Here is a 27,884-nt window from a genome sequence, read left to right as displayed (position 1 = left end):
TCTGTCCTGCAAGGCTGGACCTTGTGAGAACAGAGAACAAACTGTAATGAAACACCTGCTTCAAGGTGCTGTTAAAGGGGAACAACCCAAATCTTTTCAAAAAATCTCAAGTCATAAAACTGAGTTTTGCTCTACTTTCATGGAAAATGTTACTTTCCAGCACTAGGGAGATATTTTTGTTTGCCCTGAGTAGCTTTATGTCCTTGCAAGGTAGTTGAACTGGACTTTTTGTTTCCCACAGCAGAGTTTTGTGGTTTGTGGGGTTTTTTGGGCAGCTGTATCTCAAGACAAAGGTATGTTTTGCAGCTGTACTCTGCAGAAGGAAAAGTGGACACCAGAATAGCTGAGTAGATGGAGACACATTTCAAACATTTTCTGCTGCAAATGGTTATAGCACAGGCTGCATCTGGATTTGCTGACATTTCCAGCTTTATGAGGTTGAAGTCGTTTTCCCTGATCTAATTGACCCAATACCTTGGCTACCTGCTATCTCCTAGATGCTGATATGACTGCTGGTGAAGCCACTTGTAATTCTCTTTCTGGACACGATCTGTCTAAAAACCTGAACACCCCACAAAAAACCCACTCCACGCCCCAAAAGCCAAACCCACATTTTGGAGGTGGTTTTAATTTGCAGGGTTTTTGCAGCCGGGTTTATGGCAGGATTGTACAAATTCAATTACCTGTACTTAGTGGAAAAGGAACAAGTGTCATCTTTACCAATAAATAAAAACAGGTCACTGTATTCTTTGGATGTGGTTCTGCCACTGCTTGAAAACAAATGAGTTGTATCTTCACCCATCTGAGCCTTTCCTTGGGAGCCTTGGATCTGCATGGAAACAGAATTATTGGCACAAAGGAGGAGAGAGCAGGATAGGCCCTTTTGGCACTGACATACACCAGAGTGCTTCCCTGGAGAATACTTCTCCCAAGGATCTGTAGCTGTAGAAAAGCAGGTAGACATGATTTATATCTTTTGATGGCAGCTGTTGATTTTTGTAATCCCTCAAGCCTGGCAGCAGGCACAATGAGGTGAAGAACTGTAGCAAAGAGGTTTGTGTTTCAATAGAGAATCGTTAAATTGAAATACAAATTGTTTGTAATTCTGTCTCAAAGAATTGTAACTGCTAGGAGTTAGGCAAGGGAATGAAAGAAAAATTCCATTTGTAGAGGACTGCATTAAGTGAAGGCCATTAGACAAAGATTTGTCAGTACTGACAAGGTAATAGGGAATCAACTGGGAAATTCACCTGCTTGGTGAAATGCATCTTTTTACTCATTGTGGTGATGTGGAACAGGATATCGTTGATTTCTTTCCTGATTTCTGTGGGTAAGGCTTGACCAGGGCTTGGATATTTGCGTACTACAGGTAGTAGCCAAGAAGATGCCACTAGCACCAGGCTTTGGTACAGCAGTGTGGGTTGGAGTATGGTATGGAAGGAGAGCATTACTTGGATTTAGGGCCTGCATAGCACAGTAGGCGGGTAACTGATTTCTCCTCTGGTGTGTTTTCTGAGCTTTTAATTTAATCAGGTTTTTTTTTTTTCCTTTATGAACAGGAAGGTAAAAGGAGGTAACATAGATGTGCATCCATCTGAAAAAGCCCTCATTGTCCATTATGAAGTGGAAGCAACGATTCTGGGAGAGTTGGGAGACCCCATGCTGGGGGAACGCAAGGAATGTCAGAAAATGTAAGGTCACAGCAAGCTCTAATATTTTATTTCAATCTTCATAGTCACAGATTTAATAACTCAAGAGTACCACCTACATCTGAGAAATTGTAGCTTATCATCTTTATGCAACTCGGTGCTGGACTAGCAGAGGGTTTCAAAGCAGGAAATAACATGTGCCTAGGAAGGTTAACATCTGAAACACACGTTGTAAATTGCTTTCCAGCCATGTCCTTTAAGGTGTTTTGTAAAGAAAAGTGATGATTCCTGTTTTACATGATGGGTAGTTGAGGCAGAGAAAAGTGATTGTTTCCTGTGCAAATGATAGTTCATGTTGGAGCAAGAAGTACCATTGAACCTCCTGACAGCCTTATGCTCCAGCTGTTGGCTCTCCTGTTGTTTTGATCTGCCTCTGCCCAACCAGTGAATTCACTACTTTATCTGCATTTCACTTTTGCCTGATTGATTTCTTTCAAGGCCATTAAAATATTCCCCACTGGAAAAGCCCAGAGAACTATCATAACTGCATTTTTTAACCTGCAAGGCTGGACATATTTTAGGGGAGTTTTATCTCTGTACTGAAATTTGAACTGAAGTGGCTGCCTGTGTGAGTGCATATTAGAAGAATAATTGGGGGGAAAAGAAAAGAGAATCCTTAAATTGTCTCAAATTTTTGAAGCTATCAGAAGCATACTTCTGTTATCAGATGAATCAACATAACTTGCATCTGCAAGATGGTGGAATTCCTTTTTTTTTCCACCCTGTTGTTAATGCCCACAGAGATTTCTTCCTGCTCATTGCTTGTGGACGTGGCTGCAGACCTGCCAGAGCTGTGGGTGGACTCCTGGCACTGCAAAAGAACCTTCCTGTGCAGACAAACACTCAGAGCTGTCTCTCATTTGGGACTTTTTTTGTCTGCAATACTCCTTTGTGGTCTTGTGCACATTTTTTGGGGTATATAGCAAATCAGTTACTGTCCTTTGTATCTAAGATTGTTGTAAGGGATCTGTTCATACAGCTGCCTTTAATGTTGCTGCATGTCAGTTCATGAACAGTTACGCTCCACCAAATCTGTTTGACAGTTGCTTGCCCTTTGGAGTTCAGAGGCACCACTTTGACATGAAAGGCACAGGCACTGGGTGTATCAGGATCATTTCTGGTTTGAGAAATTCTTGGCTGTATAAACATAATCAAAGGACTGAAGATAAAAAAATTTAAAAACTGAAAAGAGACTTGTCTGTGTTGCAGAATTCGGCTGAAGAGTCTTAATGCAAATACAGATGTTGGTTCCCTGGCTCGAAAGGTGGTTGAAGAATGCAAGCTCATTCACCCCTCCAAGCTTGCAGAAGTAGAGCAGCTGCTGTACTACCTGCAGAACCGCAGAGATTCCTCAGCAGGAAAAGGTAAAAAATACAGGAACAAAGTAGCTTGGGACAGGAGTGCCTCAGCCTTGAACAAATACTGAGGTGTTTCTAGCTGAGAGCCCAGTGTGCCTGACGTACCAATTCTCGGGGATGGTGACAGCAGGGGACAAGTATCTTTTATAACCTTTGGAAACAATTATGATCTTGAAGTGAGATTGAAGGGAATTACCTTTTTAATAACCAAATTTATTTTATTAGATTGATTACATTTAATATTGATGCTTCTTAGTGGCTGCCTTGTGCTTTAGCAGGACTTGAGAGGTACAGATTTGGCTGTTGGGTGCAGCCTCATCATATTGAATATGCACTTACAGTGATATCAAAAGTCTTTAAGAGGATCTTCCTAGAAAGACCTCTGCCATCACCTCTTGCAAGGGTACAGAGTGTGCCTAGGCTGAATTTGGGCTATGTGTAAAGCTGGAGAGTTTCAGAGCCTGACAAGCTTTGGTCCAGTGTAGCAGACAGCCTAGGGTGTTTCTCTCATCTTGTCATCTAAAATTCCTGGTCTCTTTGTGCTCCTATTTATGTCTTAAGATCACCTTAAACTTTCTGCTCAGGGGTCAGTTGAATATTTAACATTAGATTCTACATTATCTTTAGGTTACCCAGGTTTCTTGCAACCATGAAATGGTAAGCTTTGTTCCCAAGCTGGATTCCTAGTGAGTCAAATTTAAAGGGAGGATTTATGTTATATATGGGCTTTGATTGTAAGAGCTTTGCATGTTTTACCCATTTGCACTCTGCATTTCTGTATCTTGGTGTGTCACAGGGCACAGGCAGAATCGGAGCTGCTGCTGTTTCTCAGTGTGGGAGTGAGTGTTGCCACTCTGAGCTTGCTCTAAGGTTTATTACCCTCTATCTCCCCAGCTGATAGGGCTATCACTGATCATTTAGACTGAGTTCTCAAAAGGAAGCTGGGGATTTGTTTTACTCCCTAGGGACTGTTCAGGTTCAGAAACCTGTGTTAGTCTGGCAGGTCAGCTGGATACAAAAGGACTTTGACCTTCATTTAACTTAGAGTGTTCATTGTGAGAGCACTGGATATGCGTTTGGCCTGTGTTTGTGTGTAACTTAACTGCACCCATGTCTTTTTCTTTGTAGAAAAGAAAGAGAAAACCAGCAAACCAAAAGATCCACCCCCATTTGAAGGAACAGAGGTAAATATTGGTGTTAAAAGAGAAATGCAAACCCTGTTTACTACTTCAGTAAGCAGTTACAAAAGTGAGGAGGGGAGAGGAAATGCTTAATTCTTGTGGTTTTTTGCTTCTTCTTTTTTAAACAAAGAACTTGGTTTGGAAATACTGCACAATGGAAAAAAATTATCTCCATAAAGGGTAAAATATTTGACTTGCATACTTGCCCCTCCAAGTATAGCACACAGCAGGACAGCCAGTGAGATTTGGAACATCATACAGGACACAGAGTTGTGTCTGAGCATCCTTTGATTTTTAGGAATCAGATTTTCTGATCTTCATTGGCAGTGATTCTGCAGGTACTGGAGTTTTTTAACTTGTATTTTTTTTTTTTAACTAAGGCCTGTACTCAGAAGCTGAGTGCCCTTTGGTGTCACAACTGAATAATATTGTGATTGCTGATGTTGAATTGCCATGTCTCTCAGTGAAACCCTTGCTTCTGACTGCTTTCAGATTGATGAAGTTGCCAATATCAATGACATGGATGAGTACATTGAGTTACTCTATGAGGACATTCCTGACAAAGTGCGTGGCTCTGCCCTCATCCTGCAGCTGGCCAGGAATCCTGACAATTTGGAAGAGCTGCTTATAAATGGTAACTTTAAAACCTAATGGTAATTTCTCTTGATGTGTTGTTCATTTGTGTCCAGGGAAAAGTAATTCACCTTTAATTTGGGATTTTCTTTAGCTTGCTAGGCTCTATTTCTTTGTATATAATAAGGTGGCCATCAAAGCTGGGTTGGATCTCTCTACAAAAGGATGCTGCTTAGACTGGTCTTTGGTGAGCCTGATACTGAAATCTTCCTGGCCTCTAGAGGCTTCATATATTTTTTTCTCATCCTGGTTATTTTGATGTTAAATTAACTTCAGCATTACTGCTGGAGATGGGGATGTATTGGTGTATTGTAGATCAGGAAACTTGCCTTGGAAGAGGCAAGCTGACATGAGTTAATTTAGTGATTTTCTTTCTTTGCCCTTTTTGTCTCTCTTGCTGAGTCCTTATACCCTCATGTATTGATGACTTCAATACATGCCCATCTTGCAGTGTCACCATGGAAAATGGAATGGGAATGGTGAGCCATGAAATAATGGCTTGTCCCTAAGAGTTGTTGAAAATATTTAGTGCTCCATGTTCCCAGTTGCTGCTTTTTTGATCAAGGAACACGGTGTAGTGAAGAGACATGAGCTAGGGGAACGTGACTGGGAAAGTGAAATTAAACAAGACAAGGAGAAACCAAATTATTAAATATTATGAAGTAGATTCAGGGGGGAAAATGGAAAGATGGATGAGAAATACTGTCTGTCCAGGCAGAGTCTAAAGGTGATTTGAAAGTGAAAGCGGTAGTGTTTTAGGCAGGGGACACAATGTAGTATGGAATACAGAGCTGGCAGGGGCCACAGGATCTGAAGGTTAGTGGTAGTTTTAAGATTAATTTGGTCTTTGGTGTGCTTCCCTTCCATCTTGTTGCCTCTTAGGGTTTGTGACAGGGTGACCACCTAGGATACTCTCTGGTACTGTCTCCAAACAGAACTCATGAGCAGTGTTGCCTGTTGAGATACCTGTGCAAGTGTTTCACTAGAAAACTGATACATGTGTATAAGGTGTATTCAAATACTGAGGCTCACAAACTAAAAAGGAGGAACACAAAATACTGATGTTTCTCTAAACCTTATTTCACTTCAGAAACTGCCCTGGGTGCATTGGCTAGAGTGCTGAGGGAAGACTGGAAGCAAAGCATTGAACTGGCTACCAATATAATTTACATTTTCTTCTGCTTTTCAAGGTGAGTGCAGAGTCCCTGGATTTAGGAACATAAAGAATTTAGTGGTTTAGTGCTTAGTGGCTTTTCATTTGTTTTCTGCTCTGTGCTTCACTGAAACAAGAAAAACAGACAAAAACATGCTTGTGCCTCAGTTTTATCACTTGTAACAAAAAGAGCTCTCATGTTGAGGCAGTTTGTAAGAGAGCCAGGAAGAAGCCAGTAAAGATTCTGACTCATAGTTTTGTGTTGGAAATGAAAGGTGGCTGAGCTTCCAGCTCTAATTTCCATCTGCACACCTACAGGGAAGAAACAATGTTCAAAACTGTAATGAGCACTTGCTCTTACTTAGCTATGCCAGTGTTTCTACATACCCTGCCTAGAAATAATTCAAGCAGAAATTGCATTTACCTTGATTTTAGGTCTCTGTTAAATTTCTGGTGAGGAGAGAGTGCTCTGAAGTGTTTGCAGTATGGAAAGCAGGGCTGAAGGGAAAACCTTTTCCTTTATGCATGAAAATTGGAATGTGTTTTTATTTTGATCTGGAACAACAGATTATTTCTTGTCTTTCTACAAGTTGAGAAAATATTCTTGTTTTCAGGTATTGTTCTTGTTTTGAAGTAATTTTCCAATAGAAAAGTGCTTTAATGTGGCACACTGCAAATACCTTTTTAAATATTTCATGTGGTGCAGTATTGCTACCATAGATGTCAAAGTAGATACGGAGTTGTTGGCATTTATTCCTCACAAGTATTGTTTCTTCAATGTAGTTTCTCTCAATTTCATGGGATAATCACACATTACAAAATTGGAGCTCTGTGTATGAATATCATAGACCATGAACTGAAGAGACATGAGCTTTGGCAGGAAGAGCTTGCTAAAAAGAAGAAAGCTGATATCCTTTTGATGTTCTGGCATAGCCTAATGGCTTCTGACTTGTCTTGATGAGTGTTGTTGGGTTACACAAGATGAGTACACAGCACCTTCTGTAAAAGCAGAAAGTGCAAAATATAATTGCAGATATGAGAAAGACCAAGAGTGAAGATTTTGGGATGTGGAAGAGGTTAAGCTGAAGCTACTAAAGTAGTACAAGAAAAAGAAAAGTTATATTTTATCGGCAGTGTGTCTTACAACATGTGCGCTGCTTATTGGGGTGTAAAATATCCCAGCCTAGAAGGAGAGAACAGTCATAACCTGGATTGCAGGTGTAGGAGGCTGGTGCTGAGGAAGCCTTGACACTGGCTGTTCCATAGATCTTTTGCTTTTCACTGGTGATTGAGGAACACTTTTGAGGACAATTGTCATCTAGCATGTATCACTTTTCTCTGAACTCCTTAACTTCTCTAATTCACTTGATGAAGATCCTGAAAATCAAACCCTAAAAAAGGACTATGAGAAAACTTACAAGAAATACAAAGGGCTGGTTGTCAAGCAGGAACAGCTGCTTAGAGGTACCAAATCCAAATAGAAAATTATTTTGTTGTCAGTAAATGTGACTGAGGGATCCTGTTTGATTCTTGTTATAAACAGGATGTCTTAAATGTCCTGAATGTGTAGATGAGTATAGAAGAGTGTTGCCAAAGTATAGGGAGAAGACAAGTACTTAATCAGATTGTTTGACACTATTAATAATTTTAAAAGCCCGTTCTCAGAAGAAAAGTAATCCACTCTTCTTTGCTTATGATATTGGTTTGGGAGGAGTTGCGTATTTGGGTTTTTTTGAATTTGCCTAACTTAGTTTGTATCTGACTCTTTGAGTAGGTTTCATTCTATCTCAGTTTTTGTACTAAAATACACTTCGTGTTAGATTGAAATTATCTGAGTGGCAAACCTTTCCCGAGAGGGGCTTTTTACTGGTTCTTGTTGGAATTGAAATTAAAAAAAATACAAACCACACAACATAAAAAGCTTCTAGTTATCATTTTTTTTTAGAGCTATGATTAGAATTAATCTTAATATTTTTTAAAGAGGCAAAAAAAAAAAAGCATTCACTGGCAATTTCCTTCAAAATGCATTGCAAAGGGATCATTATGCTTCTGAAAGTTTTGTCTTCAGCACTTAAAAGTGTAAATAGAGACCTGTTTAGTGGTTGGGTATGATCTGTTGGTGTGATTTGTGTTGATCTTTGTTAGTTGCAATTTATCTGCTCCTAAACCTCGCTGAGGATACTCGCATTGAGCTGAAGATGAGGAACAAGAACATTGTCCACATGTTGGTGAAAGCACTGGACCGGGATAATTTTGAGCTGCTTATCCTTGTTGTAACCTTCCTGAAGAAACTCAGCATCTTCATGGAGAACAAAAATGATATGGTGAGGCTTGTAGCACTCTACTGCAATGATGGAAAGGTTGGGGTTCTGAAAATTTTGTGTCGTTGGAGGGAAGAAGGAAACATCTCTGTTTTCACACTGGGTATCTCTAGCACTGATTATCCTATTTTGTTACAAGTCAAATGAGTGGAAAAAAAGCATAACATCCAGTCATAACCTACTGCAAACAGTTTTGAGGGAATGTCATCCCAAATAAAATTACGTAAAATATGATCCACAAAATTCCAGATTTTGAATTCAGCACCTCAAAGTCTTGTCATACCCCCAGTTGTGGTGATGCCCATGACTCTGGCCCCAGACTGTACTCTTGTAGCAACATATTGTTTCTGCCATGTATTGACTTGGGAAGAGAGATATTTATTCTTCTGGAGTTTGCTGGACTAGTTTACTTATTTCCTCTGTCAGTCTGGTTCCTTCCTACTGCCAATAGCTCCTTAGAATTGGAGGCAGTTATTCAGCATTAGCTTTTTTTTCTTTGTGAAGTCTTACACTTCTGAAATTGTAGCATAATTTGTTTTGTGACTTCACACTCTAGCCAAGTACCTCCTTTGCTGATACTTAAATAGATGCTTGACTTCCCTTTGTGCCTCTATTATAATTTATTGGTTGAAAATTATGCATTTTCTCTGTTTAAGAGGTAATCTGAGATCAGTGGTGTACAGAGATTGTGAGATGAAAAGATCTGTGTAAAAGCAGTAGTGAATTAACTGGATCTTTGCATGCATGTGCACTGAACACTGCAGACAAGAAGTACCTGCCTTATTTATATACTGGACTTGTTAGCAAAAGAAGAATTAGCTCTCCAGCCCACTGATTTGCTGGCACACTTTTCCCATTCCATCTGATTTTGTGAAAGACAAGTGAAGCAAAGCTGTTGAAACTATTTTATCTCAGAGTGTTCTGATGGTTTTGAAAATGTTGGTGTGCTTCAGGTCAGCTGTCTGAGCATTCCTTACTGATAATAAAGATGATGTTATTAAGGAAAACTACCACTGAAGGAAATGTTGTTCTGATATTTGCATTGGGCAGTAATACAAAACTGTCAAAGGCAAAATGAACCAAGATTAGTTGTGCAGCACCTGATTCTAAGTACAACTGAAAAATCCATATGTATTTATAGCACATTCTTTCCTTGGCTATTCTAGGGCCATATGAAATTCAAAGCAGTGAGGTAGGAGTTCTTGCTATCTGATTGTTTCTGATCAAAGCTGTCTAGGAAGTAGTTTGATTATTGCACTGTGCTGTGTGGGGAGAGCTGTAGTTTCTTTTCTTAGTATTCATTCAGAGTCTATTTATAACCAGACTAGTAATGTACATGGAGAAAGAAGTCTGAAGAATGCCAAGTAATTTTATGTGCCTCCTTCTGGCCAAAGAAGGATCTGCGAAACAAAAAGATGAATGCATTTAAAAGATTGTGTCAAATAAAAGCACAGAAATGTTGCTTAAAACATGATAAAAACTTTCTGTAGTCTTGCCAGTTCAGATGTGTTTTCTGGCTGGTAAAGTGAACATGATCTCAGGAGCTGATACCACTTCTCAGTTTCTGGATTCCACTTTTTAATTTGAAAGTGATTCATGTTTCAAGATGACTTTCATGCTTTTATTGAATTGATATGTAGGATGGCATGCCTCTTCTGAGAGCACATGCACACTTCTGGCTAGGGGTTTGTTTAAAATTCATAATGAAAGGTCTCAAATTCTTTTTGGATGCCAATTTTCTGTCTTTCTTGGTTGGGTCTATCTTTGACTCTACTGGCAGTTGCTGCAGGATTGCATGTGTTAAAATTTAAATGAGTTTGCTCACCCTACTCTAGTTTTGCAGGTGATGCAGTATTCCAACATTCCTGCAGTATTCCAACTGTGAGGAATGTTTCCATGACACATGAACTTGTTGGTTCAAAACCTTTTTTAATAAATGTTTCCCTGTAAGCCAATCTAGAAGACTTCAACCATAAAGGCATAAATTAAACTACTTCAGATGAAACTGCATTAACAGTCACTGTTATGGCTACAAATTAGATATTGAAGCCAGAGTAAGTTTGGATGGGTTATGGTTTTGGTTTTTTCTTTGAAATACAGGTTGAAATGGATATTGTTGAAAAACTTGTGAAAATGGTACCATGTGAACATGAAGACCTGCTGAATATCACTCTTCGACTCTTACTGAATCTCTCCTTTGACACAGGCCTGAGAAGTAAAATGGTCCATGTTGGTTTGCTTCCCAAACTCACTGCACTCCTGGGTATGTCTTCTTTTGGTCTAACACAGACACTTCAGTGAAGTTGTTTGCATCATGGTATGATGTACCTGAAAGTTGCTGTGTCACTTTTGTCTTTGCTACTTCCTCACTACTCCCAGCTTCTCAGCATTCACATCATCTTGTCACACACAGGTTTCCAGTAGATTTACTTCTAGGATCTTTTAAACTGTAGAATAAATCTTCCAGTCTTTAAAATTTACTTCAGTGGGTACCTGAAAGCCATGTGAGCTGACACATGAATGATGTTTGTAATTCTGAGGGAGCACCTAGGAAAAACAGCCAGCAACTTCACAGAGCCTAGCTGATGTAGTTACAAACTAAATATATAAATATTTATTTATTTTTAGTGAAGCTTGGTATACCTGTTTGCTCTTGTAACTTGTCCAGACAGATCAGAAATCTCCCAATTTTGTTAGTTTACAATCTAGGCAGTACTGATTTCTAGACTTTTAAGCTTGATAGTCTTGTGTTAAAATCATATAAGTACATCAGTTACAAGTGAAATTTTTTGTTATCTCTAGGGCAAAGCCATAGAAACAATAAGGTCTTTGGGAAGAGCAGAGGATTGTTCTGTTTGATCGCTGCTGTATCCTGGAGTTCTGAGGAGGGACTTCTATTGCTTTTTGTTTGTTCTTTGCCTGATAGTACCTAGAGGCTGCTGTGGTAGATACACTAAAGGTTTAGCAGCCTTTGGCTCTAAAGATGGAGTTGGAATAGAGGATCTTGTCTGTGTGAATCACTGGTGCAAGACATTGCTAAAGTCTTCTGAAATCTGTTGGCTTTGGGATGTGCTAAATGCAGTGCAGAGGGTGGATTCAGATCCTGCCAGGAGCAAGGGCAATGCAGTGGTGAATCTCAGCTTTCTCCTCTAGCTGTGAAGTGTCTTAGGGTTGTTTGTGTCCTCACAAATATACTTCAAGCTCAACACAGCTTTATTACTGTTTAGTGAACACCATGAAATCTTGGAGTGCTTTGGAAATTCTCCATTTAATATTAGAGTCAGACTAAACTCACCAGTTAAATATCTCCTTTCTAGTGTCTGTTTGTAACGTGGAGAGGAGAATTGCTTTTCAAATGTCATTCTCTTAGAGTTGTAACTAGGCCTGTGTGAAGGCTGTTTAGCTCAGAAGAACTGGTTGCTAAAATTGGAATTTGTTCTCAAGTGGCTGTTAGGATAATTACTGCAAGTCCTGCTGGTACTTCCAGAATATTCAGTGTGTTTCTTTTCTCATCTAGAATGTATTCAACCATTCTTTCTATTTTTTAAATTTTAATTTTTCATAGAGGCATGTGCTGTTTGTTCTTGCTTCTCCCTGTAGAATTGCTTGATACTTACTTCTGACTTGCTAAAAATCTAGGTAGAAATATTGTATATTACTTGCTTCTTTAAGCCGTCGCTGTGCTTTGTGAGACTTTTCTTGGTATGATGATTCAAATAATTCTCAAATATATCACTTGCCATATACTGTCTGAGAGAGGTCTGCAATCTGAATATTAAAACAGCCATGTGCCAGATGCCCCATTTATACAGGTTATTTGGGTGTTAAACACACATTGTTAAAGCCAGAACCCTTCCTTTTACATTTGCAGGTCATCTCCAAGTGCTAACACAGCACAACAGCTGTTGACAAGTCCTTGTACAACTCTTAATGCCAGAGGTCAAGTGTGCTGACTCAACCTCCTGAAATTTAGCATTTATGCATGCTGGGACTGTGAATCTTTAGCACTGGGTTTGAGATGGGCACAAATAAAGTGCAATAGGTGTTGAAGGGGAGAGCTGAGATTGCAAAGGATTAAAGGATTTGTTTGACAGTGGTTTAGGGCTGAGCATGGAGGTGAATGCAGTCTGCAGTTCTGGAAGATGTACTATTTTCCCAAGGGACGCTTAATTGCTTGGGAGCAGGAAGGCTCTAAATGGACATAGAGGCTGAAGCAGTGAGGATGAAGTGGCTCCAACTGAGCTCTCAGGAAAGGAATAAGTATACCATGGATGTAATGGAGGACTGTCTTTCTTTCCATCACACTCCAGAGTCTTGAGGCTGCTGTTGAAAGCATGGACATGAGAAATTCTGCATAAGTCTTGGTTTCCATTTTAATTGGTCTTTTCTTTTTAATAGTGCCAATGCCTGCTTCCCCATGTAGCTGTGCCAGTCAGCACCACTTGCTTCTCTTCACAAATCTCAAGTATTGCATATGACAAAGCTCCTTTTGCTCCCTGCAGGCACCCGAATTAATCAACCACAGCTGATTTTCGTTATTCTGTGACTCTCAAAAAGCTTTATGCAGCTGAGGGAAGTTTGGTGTCAGACTTGAGATCTGAAGCTGGAGCAGAGGTGTGGGGGCCTGTAAGATACAGTCTGCTGTACTCAGCTTTTTCCATACATAGGGTGGTTGAGCTACGAAAAGAGATTTTGTTTCTTTGTGTGACTTCCATCCTTTAAGAAGACCTTTTAAATGTTGAATCAGCAGGGCCCTGCAGAGAATGTTTTTTATACTATGGCTTTGTTTTAATACTTTAAAATTATGTTTAGAGCAATCTTTCCTTTCTGTGCCAATATATGTGAAGTGTGACTTCAGTTGCTTAAGGTGATAATTCATGTGAATTCACCAAGTGGTTTAAACTAGATGTTTGCCTGAAATGTTGAAAACACAGGTTTAGTGTCTTCCAGTCATCCCCTTGGAAATAGAGACCAAAGCAGCTCTGTTGAGGTTTGCTTCATTCTTAGAGTGCTCTCATTGTGCTTTGCATGGCAGAATTAAGGGAAGTGGAGCACAGGAGTGACTTGCTCCAAATATGGTAGAGTTTGGAAAGAGGGAAACATAGATCTGAACTTAAAAACAGGATACAAATCTGTTTTCTTGGTTCCTGGAAATGCTCTTCCACTGTTGGACATAAGGGAAATGTTACTCTTTTTCATAATTCTTCCCCTGGATGTGTAATTGGCTTCTAAAGTAAATGCCCTGGCAGCAAACAGAAGAAAACATTCAAGGAAAAATAAAACCCCTTTACTTTTTGTTTGGACCAAATCCATTCTGTTTTTCAGTTAAGAGGTCAAATTGAATACAAATTTTTTAGTACAGCTCTCTTAAATATAGGCACAGCTTATGATGCATAGTCTTTTAATAAGGATGCTATTTTATGTTGTCTCTGAGTTGTTTCTTAGCCTTTGTGAAGTGAGACAAATAGTTCCCCATTTGCCATGAGAACAGCAGGCAGTTTGTACAGCAGAGCCAGCTGAATGTTGCTGTGGGGGTTAAGGCAGCCTGAAAAGCTCATGGTGGAGCCTGGTTCAGAAGCAGCTCCTGGCAGCATCCCTGCATGTTGGGCAGTGCTGGCATTTCTGGTCCCTCCCATCAGTGAAGTGTCCCTCTCCAAGGATGCAAATCATAGAGAATGTTGCAAAAGCTGTTAGAGTGGGAAGGAACTGTGTTGCTGATTACAGTAAAAGGAGTAGGTCTGACTCTGTGTGGGGAACAAATAAGCTTTTCGATTAGGTATGTGTTCATCCCCTGGAGCTGCTGGAGAGTTCTTAGATGTACTCAAAACATATTGTTTTGAAGCGCCATTTTCTTTTCATTCACTCCCCAGTGAAAGCCATGCTGAAAGAATAAAACCCCAGTATGCTTAGAAGCCAGACTTAAGTATCTCTTCTGTTGCTTGCAGTTACTATCTGCTTTTAAAAATTGAAGATTGAACACAGATACTGGTGAGCTGAAAAGTGGGTGGGTCACAAAACAGGATTGGTTGCAAATCAGGCCCAAAGGGAACATGGAGTGTAGAAGGGTTGTGCATACAGCTGTGAAAGTGCCAAGGTGGTCAGTCTCAGATTTTAGGCGGTGAGGAACATCCTGGGTTGTGTTTTCCAGCACAGGTTTCAGTGGCTGAAAGCACTTTGGCTTTGTGGATTTGTGTTTCAGCCAAGCAGATGAGTGTGTGTTATACAGCACTCTGAAATACAGTGTGGTCAGCCCCAGGTAACAACAGTATGGTTTTGCCAGTCACAGATTGTGCCCAGCCTCTCTGCCTTATTAATGTGAGCATCCTGGCATGATATTCTGAATTTCTTGGTGTTCTAAGATTTCATATAAGCACAATGAGAAGCAGTAGCCACCTAATTTTAGATAAAAATTCACGGGCTGTGGAAACTCCAAAGTAAGTCAGGCTTCTCAGTCTTGTTCATTTAAGCTGGAGAACCCAGAGCAGAGAGTAGCACTGACAGTCATATTTAGTCCTCAGTGAAGAGTCTGTCTTCACTGGATTCATTGATGGACTCTTTCCTGGGAAGTTCTATGATTCTAGATTTCTGTGTGAAATTCCTCTGATATTTTTCCATTCTTTAGAGGTTGGGTTTAATGAGCAATCAGAGAATTGCCAAATAGTTGTATGTTTGGCTTCTTAACAATCAAGGCTTGATATGGTATGCAGCCAAGCTGGATTATAAGGTGACTGCTGTTTAAAAAGCCAAGTAGTATTTTGCTCTCTAATTAACAGAGTGCTGTGGGTTTTTAATGCTCTATTCCTTTTATGAAAGTTTCTTTTAAGAAGGCTTAAAGTAGATGTGCTCTCTTTATGAGTTCACTTGGCCTTTTTGTAATGAACTTATTATGGAGCTTCACACATCTGTTGAAAAACGGAGCTTCTTATAGGCTACTGCAATTTTTTTCTGACTTTAATAGGCCTCGTTTATCCTATAAAGAAGCATACATTTTCTTACCTGATCAAGTGAGCAAACAATAAGGGTCAGATGTGGCAAAGACCCTAACAAAAAGCACATGTCCATCCATCAGGGTGAGGTAAAGTCATATCGGGATTGCTTGAAGTTATTAATGGCAGTAAAATTTATGCTTCCTCCTGTTTTCCCAATTAAATTGAGAAACCTTTTTTTCCTAAGGTGGCTCTGCAGCAGCTGGTTCCAATACTACTTGTGTGAATATTGCCTGGGGTGTCTCCACTCCTTTATAGTACAGGCTGGCTGAAGCACATTAAGTAACAGTTCAACTACAGGGACCAGTCTGTTGGAAAACAGCAATTATTAGGGGATTTATTTTAATAGTAGTTTTTTTATCATTTATGGTGAGTATGGCCAAAGCTTAAAAAAACCCAACAATCCTCAACAACAACAACAAAAAAAAAAAAGAGCCCTGACACATAAAACCCCACAAACCAAAATAATCTCTTAACATTAATTTTCCAAATCCTTCTTAGAATTGTAGATAGACCTAAGCATGTCTCAATGGTATTAAGGAGAGGTGGGTGCACAATGTGTCTTAGAACTCAGAACCTAAATTTAGATACTTTGAATGTGGATATAGACAGCAAACTTTAAAGAAGAAATTACTTCTCATTTTGAGAAATACAGAACTGAATGTAGAGACTCATCACTATCAGGTGAGTGAAAGCTCCTTGCTGTGTTGTGCTAGCCACAAGTGCATGTGTGAATTACCTGTGTTACTGGCTTTTTTAGTAAAGAGGATGACTTTATTGGAATATAAGAAACTAATTTCATGTGTGTTGACTGAAAATAAAAATGCTCATGGCAGCAGCAAGGACAGATGGCAGCAGTCTAAAGATGAGGGAGCTGAGTTGTTGGAAATGCATTGAACTCACAAATGGAAAGGATCCCCTGAACCAGTATTTCTATTGTGGAGCTTACAAGATGTGACTGATTAATTCAGTGCTTTTAATGGTTTCTTAGCTTATTGCAAGAGCAAATTAATATTTAACAGTAAAAAGTAAATCTAATCTTCTGCTGAACTGTTGACATCTAAAAGCTTTACAGAGCTTAACATGGATGCCTGAAGCATGACAGAACACAAGCAACTACTTCTGGTTTCTTTGAAAAATTTTCATAAAGAAGGGGTGGGGCACTTCTGCTAATCTTCCTGACCTGTGGTAGCATCATCATAAGTAGGGTCAGGGTGGAAGAGAGGAGCTCCTTTCCCAGAGCTGTTGTGAAGGCTGCAGGCAGAGGAGCGGCCTCGAGTCACCACAAGGAACAATTCTGCTACTGGAGTAGTCCTAGAGGTGCTGAGAATTTTACAAGTTCAGATGTAAGGGAGAAGGTTACACTCTGCTTTCCTTCAAGACATGTGGAAGCATCTTAACTCACAAGTTTGTTCCTTACTTAAGAGTTTCTCAAATGATTGTTGCAGTTAAGGAGACCAACTGTAGGTTCCCCCTGTCTGCAGTTGCCGAGGTGAGAAATGCTTTGTCAGTTGATAATATCCTCCTCAAATCCTTTAAATGGGTGTTTGAAGAATGTGGAGTTCAATTCTTGCTCTCTGGAAAACCCAAAAGCTCGACCAGTATTCAAGTCCACTTTTTGGGCTTAGTAGAATTGAACCTCAGCTCTGTATTTCAGCATCTTCAAGATGGGTAAAACCAGTTTCCATTTCACAGTGGTGAATCATCCATTTCTCAAGGCAAGTGAACCTATCCTGCATTGGGTTTGTTCCTCCTCCCAGGAGCATGTTGGAATCCAACTGCATCATCCATTCAGAGGAGCACAGAAAACCTCCACCTATTTCCCACTCAATGCCAAACTAGATTAGAAGAGTGAGTTTAGATCCAGAAAGTCTCAATATTTTCTAGTAATTTTAATCGAGCAGTTGATGTACTTTAATGGAATCATAGTGCAGATATGGCAAAGATTATGCATGTCCTGTACATTTCCATTTAATCTATGTAGTGTGGTGAAGAAGCTCTTTGCTTAGAATTTTTTCCACTTACTTTGGAAGTGTGTGTTTCCTTAGTTTGAATCTGACTAAAACCTGTTTGATTTCTAGTTTCTGGTAATAACAACATTTGTTAACTCTTTTTTCTATCTCTTGCTTTCTTTCTTGGTCATAGCCTAACCCAAAACATAATACTTCAGTGGAGAAAAGAGAAGCAGCTTTACCTTCTTCTTTCAGTGACAATCCTATTGCCTCTTGATTTCTCTCTAATCTGAATTTTTAGTTTATTTCTCTCTGCTTTGTGAGGTATAGGAAATATTGCAACTAATCAGCTTCCAGTTTCTGTGTGAAGTCAGAGGTTCAAGCAGTATGGGTGGTTAAAGCCCATCCTAAGGACAAAAACTGGGTATGTTTTGCCTCAAAAAAGGACACACGTAATTACAGCAGTATGTTAACTACCAGTCTTTCGGAGTGGCAATGCTAGACTGAGGTGGTTACTGAATGTTTCTCAGTCTGTCTTGCCTAGAGTTCCAGGCAAAGAAATGGGAGTCTGAGGTTCCAGACATGCAACTTTGTTTTTTCTTGTGCTGCAACATTAAATAACTCAAATTAGTCCGTTTTTAGTCCTTTGGGATTCATCACTAAAATTCTTTCTTTGTGTCCTAGGAAAAGAATTGTAACTAGGTTTCAGTTGTGGCATGTTCTGAGTTCTTTGGGTGTAGGGGAAAAAAACCCCAAAAAACTAAACGCCAAACCCAACCATGGCAACACTGAGATTTTAAATTAGGCTTATGGTATGAAGCCAGTTTTAAATAACATAAAGGGCACAAGAGGGGTTATTAGTATGTAATTACTATCATAATGTTTTATTTACAATGTCTAGTCTCCTTGAGTCTAAGCAGATTTGAAAATTCATTTAGTTTCTCTTGATAAAATAAACTGATATAGCCAATATGATTTATATTTACATATGTAAATCAAACCAATATGTGTCTAAAGCACACATGGACTAACTCAGTCCAACTGTTTCAGAGATGGTTGTGAGGAATGATATGGGATAGAGGTAAGTGGAGATACCTTTCTATCAATTTTTTCCTGAAATCACTTAGAATTATAATACATTTGAATAAACTCTTGATTAATCTGTTTTCTGACATTATGGTGAGACAGCACATAGATCTGATACTCAGTTTGTGGCATTCCTAATAATCTAGATTCCTTACTTGCCCAGTTCTGCAGCAGATCACGTTTAGAGTGTTAGAATTTGAAACTGAAATAAGGATTCACTTTGCTTTTTTAACAGGTATTTGTCTTCATTTGTGTTCTGGTTTTGATTTAGTGTTGTTAATGTTTTGCACATGGGTGGGGTAGAGCATAATTCATATCAAATGTGGAGACATTGATTATTTCATTAGAAGTGATGGCTGGTGGATTTACTGATAGCGTTATATTTGAGTAATTTAGTCCATAATTTATATTCTCCTTTTTACTTAAGCATTTGAAAGCTGAATGCTGCTGCTGAGACTGGCAATTTACTTTTACAGCTTTAGGGTTTCTCTTTTTGTCATGTAGCTAAATGGAGTATTTTTTATTTTAAGCTCACAAAGTCAACCAAAATGCAGGACTTGATCTTATGATCAAGAAATCATATTTGTTTTCTTTAGCTTCTGCTACTAATACTATTTAGACCTTTAACCATAGTAAGAACTAAACGTGCAATTCAGGCATTGGTCCCCAGAACTGGCACATGGCTTCTTATTAATGTTCAAAGGCTAAAAATCTGAAGCCATTTTGAACTCAGAAACCATCATGTATTTATTTCCCTCTCTAATTTGCAGAAAACTAGTTGTGAAAACAGCCCCAGGGACCTGATATTTTTCCATCCCATCTGCTCCAGCTGAACTACATCTGCAAAAAAAAAACTTAAGTATTGTTTCTATAAACTGTTGAGTGTATTTTATAACACAATAATTCCCACAAAATCAGTAACTGCAGTTAATGACTGGTTTGTTAAGGCATTAACTGCACTCAGCTGGGAATGACCAATTTCTCAGGAATGACTGTGTAAGAACTAAGACTAATTCAGTTACACTTTTAAATAATAATTTGGTTAATTAATGGTAGATTCTTGTGGAAATCCTATCAAAGTGTTTGTGACCCCCACATTTAATATCCAATGATTTCATTATGATTCATGTTTTATTATAAATACCAGAAGAATCCTAATGACTAGACCATTATTTTCCAGGGCTGCCCTTACTGCTTTAGGCCATTTGGCTATTCCACTTCAGTCATAAAAAGCTTGATGCTCAAAACTTACCAGCATTTGTAGGCCACAATTTTCTGGCACCCCACCAAAACTTTGGTGATTTTTTGAACACATTTGGCAGAGTTCTGTTTTGTGGTTTGTTTTTTTTTTTCTCTTGTTTTTTCTAGTTAGGGCAATAATTGATCCTTACTCTACCCAGTCATAAGGAAGTCTTCCTTGCAATGTCTGCTTTTTCACATGTGGCCTTCAGCAGTGGTCAAAAATAGCAGAAAAGGTATCACTTGGGTGCTTTGGAAAGCTGTTTTCCAGCCAGGTGCTGGGCAGGGTTTGAAATTTTTACAGCCAAGTCTTTACGTAATACTTGAGTCAGGGTTAATTAATTAGCATTCAGATGAGTAGAAAATAATTAGAAAAAGGAAGCTTGGTACTGAGATATTCAAGTAATAGTCAGCAGCTGCCAGTTGATATTTTTGGAAGTGAAATACCAATGTGAAAGGATGAGCATTGGTAGGTTTTTTTAGGGTCTGTCACTTCTTTCCCTTTTGTGTAACCTTCAGCCTGTAGGTCATGCTTTGAGTTTAAAATGCTTTAGCTGCTGTCTATCCTCTTCCTAATCTTTAACCAACTCCTACCTGGTCTCCAATCAGTTTCCCAGCAGGCTGTGTGCTTCCCAAGTGGGCATGAGATGAACAGTTGTGTTAGATCATGTGCTTAGGAACAGCCACCTACTCTTGATTTTCCTGTAGTGTTTTACTCTTTGGATGAGTTGTTGCTGTTGTGTGTGAGAGCTGACAAAATCACAAGATTCTGCTTTTCCTTCATCAAAGTGCATCCATAGGGAAAAAGAACAGTGAAACTTGCAGACAGCAGCCTGGACTCGCTTCCTTTCTTGGAAATGAAAATGAAATTAAACTTAAAACACATACACGGTTAAAAAAGATGGGTGAGTGGCAGACTGTTTACCTTCAGGTTTTGTTCTGTAGTTTACTTTTAACATCAAATTAGTAGAATTCACTGGTTTTACTCACAGTTGAAAAGTACTTCCTTGCTGAGGCTGTGCAATGGTCTCTGTTCCCCCTATTGACAATAGGACAGGGCAGTTCAGGGAAAATTGGTCAGGTAACTGTACAGCAAGCAGGAATTTAAATTCAGTTCTCTTGGAAACTGTAGCTGTCTTTGCCTTTTGTGTGTCATGAAATCTACTTTATGGAATGCACTTTTGAATAATTATTTAAGTGCTAGTCAGTAGAAAGCAACTCATTAGGAGTCTTTTCAGATGAAATAAGTTTATTTGGATTTCACATATTCTTCATACTTCAGGTTGAGTATCTGGGTATTTTTGATTATTTTTGGTAGTTTTGAAATTGAGGTAGTGATGTCATTTAGCACTGACACCCAAGGAGGTGTTCAGGCATCAGGAAAGTTATTGTGACCTTTGAAAAAATAGGAGTTAGAGGAAACTCTTCAGGATTTTCTAAGAAAGAAAACAGAAGGCCTTTACTGTTATATCAGCCTATTATGATTGAAAATAAGCCACTAATATTGCCAAGTACCAGGAAGCTGCTGAGCTTACCAAATGTAAAATTGTGCCTTCACTGATGCTTTATGTTAGCACAAATGAAACTTGCAAGAATAAGGAGGAAGAAAAAATCCACAAAGGACAGAGGTTAAACAGTATCATTTAGCATCATTCTTGTTAATGGTCTGGCAGTTCATATGAAGGTCTGGTCAAATTTCATTCCAGTTTTTCTTGTTGGTGTTTTGGGGAGTTTTTCTCTCTTTTATGCTGGCTTGCCTTCACACACAGTTTCCTGCATTATCCAGCTATGTGTAGTTGTAAATTCAGTCTTGTTTTAAGTCCTAAATACAGGCATGGAGTGTTAAGAGCAGTGTAAACAGATATTTTTTTTCCTTAGACCCATGAAATTTGGAGGAATAATTTCTTCTGTATACTTCTAAATTTGTGCAGAAGAAACCTTTACCTGTATTTGTGAGAATTTTCTTCTATGAAATAGTTTTCCCAATGTTTCTGTGGGTGAATAGGTAGATAAGGTGACCAGTCACAGGAGAAGCACTAGAGAGAACACACTTCATTTTGTTTGCTGGTACCTTCTGTGCTTTTATTTTCATAATTATCAGAGTATAGCTTTCACATTTGGGCATTATCCTTCCTCCCATATTAAATGTATGGAAGATTATGATACCAGTTATATTTTTTCAAGCAGCTAAGACTCTAGAAAGATTTGAAAGGTCAGCTCTGATTTTAGGTTTAGTGTGGCTGAGAATACTTCACTCACTTGCATGGCAGCTGCCAGAGGACTTTTATGGGTCTCTTTGGATAATTCATTCAGTTTTGAAAAGGGCTCATTTTCAGGATAAAGGCATCATATCCTTGCTGCTCAAAGGAAATTCCAGCTCCCAGTGATGTATGCAGAAAGAAAATTTTGCTGTGTTTGTTGCTGTTTGAGGTCTTTGTGCTTTGGCAGATTATTACATAGATATTTTCTGACTTACCTTAAATACAAGTGGGAGGTAGGATATTGCTGATGAGTTGTGGAAGAGCTGTGAATGAATCTGGAGTTGGTGACCTTATTACATCCTAGTTTAACTAATGTACACATTCAGATGCAGGGTTTATCCCATATATAGCAAATATCCTGCTTGTGCATGGCTAGAGAGTTTGAGAATGCTCAGTGGGTTTCAGCAGTGAGTCAGAAGCAAATTCATCTGTGTTCTTAAACATTTGTATGTGTGTATGTAAGATGATTTTATAGAACCTTTCAGTTAAATACTTCACACCCCACTCACATTAACTGCTCCAAATTTCATTGAGAGTCTTTCTCTTTGGTAAATATCTCTATGAAAATGTGATGTAGTTTTGATCTGTATGAAACACAAAAGGCACCAATGGGATAATATTGTTATTTAGAAGAGTAAAATAACCAGTATTCACTTGAAAGGCAGTGGAATCCTTCTACAATACTTTTTAGTGGCAGTTCTTATTTTTCTCTCTGGCACTGGTGTATTCTTTATTATTTCACTTTTAGACAAGATTGTTATTTAAATAATAATATTCACAGCTAAATCTTAATTTTCTAGCTGGAAATTGATTAAGCCTTTCTCTGGATGGCCAGTCATTATTAAGCATTCCTTTCACAAAATAAATATCTTGCACAGTGGGGTTAAGGAAGTGTTTTGAGGTGCTGGGAAGAGGAAGGAATATTTACCATTGCCCTGGTACCCTCTTTGCATTAATACGTGGTTCATTTGGTTAGGCCAGGCCAAGACCCTTTCATTAACGTGTCATTTCTGATTTAAATTTTCCCTCTATTAGCTAGGATTGTTCTGCTTTTCATTTTCCTCTTTTGAGTATTTAACAACAGCTAAAAGTTCTCCTAAAAATACATTTTTTTCTCCTTTTAGGGAACGAAAATAACAAAAAAGTAGCGATCTGCATTCTGTATCACATCAGCATGGACGATTGCTTTAAATCGATGTTTGCATATACAGACTGCATCCCTCAGGTACGTGACGAGCTGTTAAAATCACTTTCCCTCGTGCTCCGAGTCCCTCCCTCGCTCATGGCAGAGCTCGCACTGACACCCGCAGGTGACAAAGGGAACAGCCACTGTGCTGCTTGGCACTGAGGCACCTCCTCCTCCAGGCACTGCTCTTCGGGCTTTCACGGTCCCCAGCAAGAGCAGAGGTGACCGATCTCTGTCACTGCTGCTGACACTTGAGCTGCACCAGTGAACTGCTGAAATTACAGGTGACCCGGAGGATTCCTACAGAAGATCAGGAACGCTTGAGAGAGATTAAAGCTTGTGCAGAGCAGCTCTCTAGGGAACGTAGTGGAAAGTATTTCCTCTACAGTTTTAGAAGGCATTCTTGCTTGATCCCATTGGGTATCAAAATTTCAATGTCTCCAGTATTGCAGGATATGAGCTGGAAACCAGCCAAGCAGGGTTACATTCCTACATGACAATTCCTTTTCCAACTGCAGGCATGTACAGCAAGGAAGACTTGATGAGTGTGGAAGGATCTTCACTGATATTTCAGCCTGCATTTTCTTACTTAACCCATTGACTCAAGCATACATAGTATCACGGGGTTTGGGGTTTTGTGGGTATTTTTGGTTTTTTGTGTGCATGTGTTTTGTTGTTTCTTGTTAGTCTGGGTTTTTTTTGTTTTTCTGAAGTACCAAGTCCTCTCATATTGACCATTTTCCTCAGCCTTGGTGAGGCTGCAGTTAAGAAAGTCTGTGTTGCCTAAGTGTAAAGGCTCTTTGGTAGCTTTTTCAGAATTGCACCATGGTATCTTCTTTCCTGCCAAATGGGTTTTTAACATCAAATACTCCCAGAATGGAAAGTTGTCATGAAGTGATTAGAATGTTTCTGGTTGTTATCTTATGGCAAAATTAGTGAAGTTTTTCCAGTACAAGACGATTCTGGATAATAGAGAGGAGAGAACTGATGGGAATAAATAATATATATTACAAAATGATCTTGTAAACATCCTGCTGTCTTTTCTACCACAAGAAGCAATTACCTTTTAAGGCATTCGTGTGATACAAAGGACCTGCTTTGTTCTAGCAGTTACCAGCCAAACTCAAATTCCTGCACCAGTGTCTTAGGACTTGCTTTGTGATGTGTGTTCAGGTAATCTTGGTATGACTCCTGGACCCTCAGTGCTTAACAGAGCTGTGTCCAAAGACTGGTGGAGCAGCAAACAATTCTACTGCCTTCACTGGGCTTTAGTGAAGTAAACAACCAAGATGGAAAGTATAACTACGCATATTGGTGCTTCACAGGTCACATCTGCACACTGTTCAAAAAGAAACTGAGCAACCAGAGCTTAAATTTTACTATTGAATGTTCAAAATTAGGATGGTTATCAAGGAAGACAGGTAGCAGAAAGCATTAGGAAGTGGATAAGGCATCAGGAAAAGAAAATTACTGTTTTAAATGGACTCGCTGCTATCTAAATCTACCCAAGAAACCCAGAATCTCTCTTCAGTAGTGGTATACGCCCTTGCGTGGGTTTGTCTCTTTTTGAGGAAAGGTGTTCATCAACAAATACTAATTAATGTTCAGTGGTAGTAGGAAGAGCTTGGAGAAAGCAGCCCCTGTGGCGATTCTGGCTGCGTGAAGTGCTTGCCCAGGGCTCGCGCGTGCTGTCCCGGCTAAACATCCTTGTGCATTGCAGGAGTTAGTGGGTGCTACTCTAGTAACAGTTAAAAGTGAGTATTAACAGTTCATTCTTGTTTAGACCTCAGCAATGCGTGTTTTGTTTAAATAGGTGCAAATGCCATCCAGATGCTTATAAAAGCCTTTATTGGTAATAACCTGGCCAATCAAAGGGCATGGTTAGGCAGTGATGTCATGGTGATATTTAATATTTTACCGCAGAGCGGTGTGCAAGGTTCTCCAAAGCTGCCCACATGTTTTCCACCACGGTTGTCCTGTTTGGGCCCTCTTTGATCTCTAAGCTTCTTTTCAGCTTAATGCTGGTAAACGTCCTCTCTTGACAGCCCCCTTTGCTCCTGTCCGCCATTATCTGCTGAAGTTCAGAAACCAGAGCATCACTTCAAACAGCAGAGTTGGGAGTAGCCGCTCAGGAGAGATTCCTGAGGCATGCAGTTCTGGCATAATCATTCAAAGATGTTGGAGCTGGGCTTGGGGAGGGGGTTGGACAGAGGTGTATGTGAACACAGAGCTGTGGGGGTTGGCCTCTGGTCACTGGTAAATAAGTGAAGGCAGGTGCCAGAGAGTCTAGACACAGTGATTTCAGTGCTGGTCTGTGGTATCTGATACTCAATATGGGACTTGTCTGATTGAACACTACTGCCTCTTCATTGCACATGCTGCAGTCTTTTTACTGCCTTCCTGTTAAATCAGTAAAAGATGACAATGGACATAGTAAAAGCAGAACAAATTTAATTTTAATATTTCCTATTTGGCAGCAATTACTCTTCCTTTTGAAGTGGCACAAGAAGCAATCAAATTAAATGAAGACATAATGGGAAACATGGAACTCGCATGAAACTATTATTTTAAAATTTGAACGGCTTTAATTGAAACTGTATATATTTTTTCTTTTATAGAGAAGTAGTTCAGTAATTAACAGTGTAATCCCATCTTGTTAAACATTTAATTTCCACAGATTTTGTATTGTGTAAGTAATGAGAATGTTTGTTTCCCTTCAAATTATTTGAAGGGTTTTAAAAATCTATTTTTAAAGGTTTTGTAACTGAAGAGTTGCAGGAGGTGATTTTTGAATGCTCATGTTCTACTTGTTAAATGGCAATTTTCTTCTCTGTTAATTCCCTCTTTTGTGACTGTCAGGCTTAAGGATTTAATAAACCAGGGGTTTTATAAGTTCTTAAAACAACCTAGAGAAATCTGATTCTACCTTTTTAAGAAAAGGAGGAAGAAATCAATGATAGCTTTTAAATGAGCACATGAAAGTCTCAGGAAAGACATAAATAGCTATGTTGTAATACAGTTTTTATTTGGGGGCTTTTTGGTTCTGTGTGGAATGAGAACCTGATATAAGATAATAGGTAAACTTACAGAATGGCTGGAGTAAAATAATTTTGAGAGAATTCTTGCAATCCTATTGTTTTTCTTTTCTCCTCTTTAAATGGATTCTACTTTCTCTAGCTTTTAATGCATTACAAACTTGTCTTTCCACCAGGGGGCAAGCACACAAATATTTAATGATTAATAATTAAATTTAATGAAAATTTGTTGCTTTCTTGTCCTCCCGCTCCTTTTTGAGCTGCATTTTTTTGTACCTTATATCCTGCTTATCTTTAGGCTTAGTTGTTTCTTCTTCCAGTAATCTCAGTCTTGTCATCACACTGGTTTGCATTATAATCTAACTATGTCTTGTGAACTGAGTGGGTTTTAGAAGCAAACAGGGTGGTGTCCCCCAGCCCTGAAGTTGTGCAGGGCTTGTCTGCCAGGATTGGAACCAGAAGGAAAAGAAATGGGTTCATTTCAGTCATGTTCATATATTCCAAATGCCATTTCAAAACCTGTTCCTGTTGAATCAAATGAGCCAGGATAGCCAGCCTGTGATGTAATGGACAATACAGGGCCAGGTGTATAAAATGATGGCAATCCATAGGTTAGGAGCCTTGGGAATCACCTGGGAATTCACTGACATTTGCTGAACCGTTTGAATGGGATTATAGGTGATTGTATACTTACATTAATGTTACCAGAATAATGGGGTTACTGCTGAGGAGTCTGTGGGATGTGGCAGTGTTCAGATCAAGCTGGAAGCTGCAAAGAGAAAGAACAGTGCTTCAGAGACAGCTAAAATTACCTATCAATAGAGTGACTCACAGCAAAATAGTAGTAGAATTATTTTGCAGTTAAGTACCTGTTTAGAGTCATAATTTTATTAAGCTAAATAGGTATTAATCTCACTTTCTGTGGAATTAAGTTGTAGGGTTTTTTTCCCCTATATTAAATTCACCTAAGCTTTCAAAACAAATTTATCCATTCACAAATACTAAAAACCAGTTAAACAAAAATTTCAGTGGTAGCAATAAAATGTAACTAAGCCAAGATAATTTAAGGTGATGAGTGATTGCCATTTTTGCCACTTTAAAGGATTGTTATCCCTAAATAATGGAACTATACATATCATGCCCTTGACCTTTATAACTTTCACTGTTCTTGTAGAAATGCTGAATACTGATTTTGAAAAAAGGTACTGTAGTTGATACCATAACACTGCTTTTCTAATGCTTTGGAAAGATCAATGACCCAAGTGTGCTTGTATTTCTTGGCAGTTAATGAAGATGCTTTTTGAATGTCCTGATGAGAGAGTTGACCTGGAACTTATTTCTTTCTGTATTAACCTTGCTGCCAACAAAAGAAATGTGCAGCTTATCTGTGAAGGTAATTGGACTGAGGTTTTTGGTGGGGGGTTTGGAGATGACAACACTTTATATATTTCTCTTATTATACTTACATATGTAAATTATATATATTTGAGTTATTTATAAATGTATTTATGTGTTTTTAAAAAAATAAAATTCATGTGTTTGGTAATGCTGGCAACCAAATGGCCACATGCTCCTCAGAATTTGCTCTTGGTGGCAGGAGTGGCACTTAAGGGAGGTGCCCACACTTCTTGTACATGCACACAGTTCTGAAATACAGGCTGATGACATTGCTGTGAGATACTATGGCTGTATGGAGACATCAGGGTTTTATTCTGCCTGATGCTTAAAATCCAGTTTTGGCTGACTGGTGTTTCACCTGCCAGTATCACATGAATAGCAGTGAT

The 27,884-nt window shown here is 39.0% G+C and overlaps 1 protein-coding gene across 11 annotated transcripts in view; it reads left to right on the top strand.

Annotated features, from left to right (window-relative positions):
* KIFAP3 (kinesin associated protein 3) overlaps nucleotides 1-27,884 on the top strand; it is a 67,410-nt gene that overhangs the window by 2,921 nt on the left and 36,605 nt on the right. For all 11 annotated transcript variants that reach the window (XM_021546016.3, XM_021546013.3, XM_085586819.1 and 8 more), the window contains exons 2-12: nucleotides 1,560-1,691; nucleotides 2,919-3,073; nucleotides 4,196-4,251; nucleotides 4,741-4,882; nucleotides 5,972-6,071; nucleotides 6,818-6,942; nucleotides 7,400-7,498; nucleotides 8,180-8,358; nucleotides 10,456-10,618; nucleotides 23,004-23,104; nucleotides 27,385-27,493. In XM_021546016.3, coding sequence (XP_021401691.1) covers nucleotides 1,560-1,691; nucleotides 2,919-3,073; nucleotides 4,196-4,251; nucleotides 4,741-4,882; nucleotides 5,972-6,071; nucleotides 6,818-6,942; nucleotides 7,400-7,498; nucleotides 8,180-8,358; nucleotides 10,456-10,618; nucleotides 23,004-23,104; nucleotides 27,385-27,493 — 1,361 coding nt within the window. The remainder of the gene's footprint in view (nucleotides 1-1,559; nucleotides 1,692-2,918; nucleotides 3,074-4,195; nucleotides 4,252-4,740; nucleotides 4,883-5,971; nucleotides 6,072-6,817; nucleotides 6,943-7,399; nucleotides 7,499-8,179; nucleotides 8,359-10,455; nucleotides 10,619-23,003; nucleotides 23,105-27,384; nucleotides 27,494-27,884) is intronic.

The sequence above is a fragment of the Lonchura striata genome, chromosome 8 (assembly GCF_050655825.1).
Source record: "Lonchura striata isolate lonStrDom1 chromosome 8, ASM5065582v1, whole genome shotgun sequence".
Lineage (NCBI taxonomy): Eukaryota > Metazoa > Chordata > Aves > Passeriformes > Estrildidae > Lonchura > Lonchura striata.
Note: the sequence above shows the minus strand (reverse complement) of the source record. Positions and strands in the feature narration are given on the sequence as shown.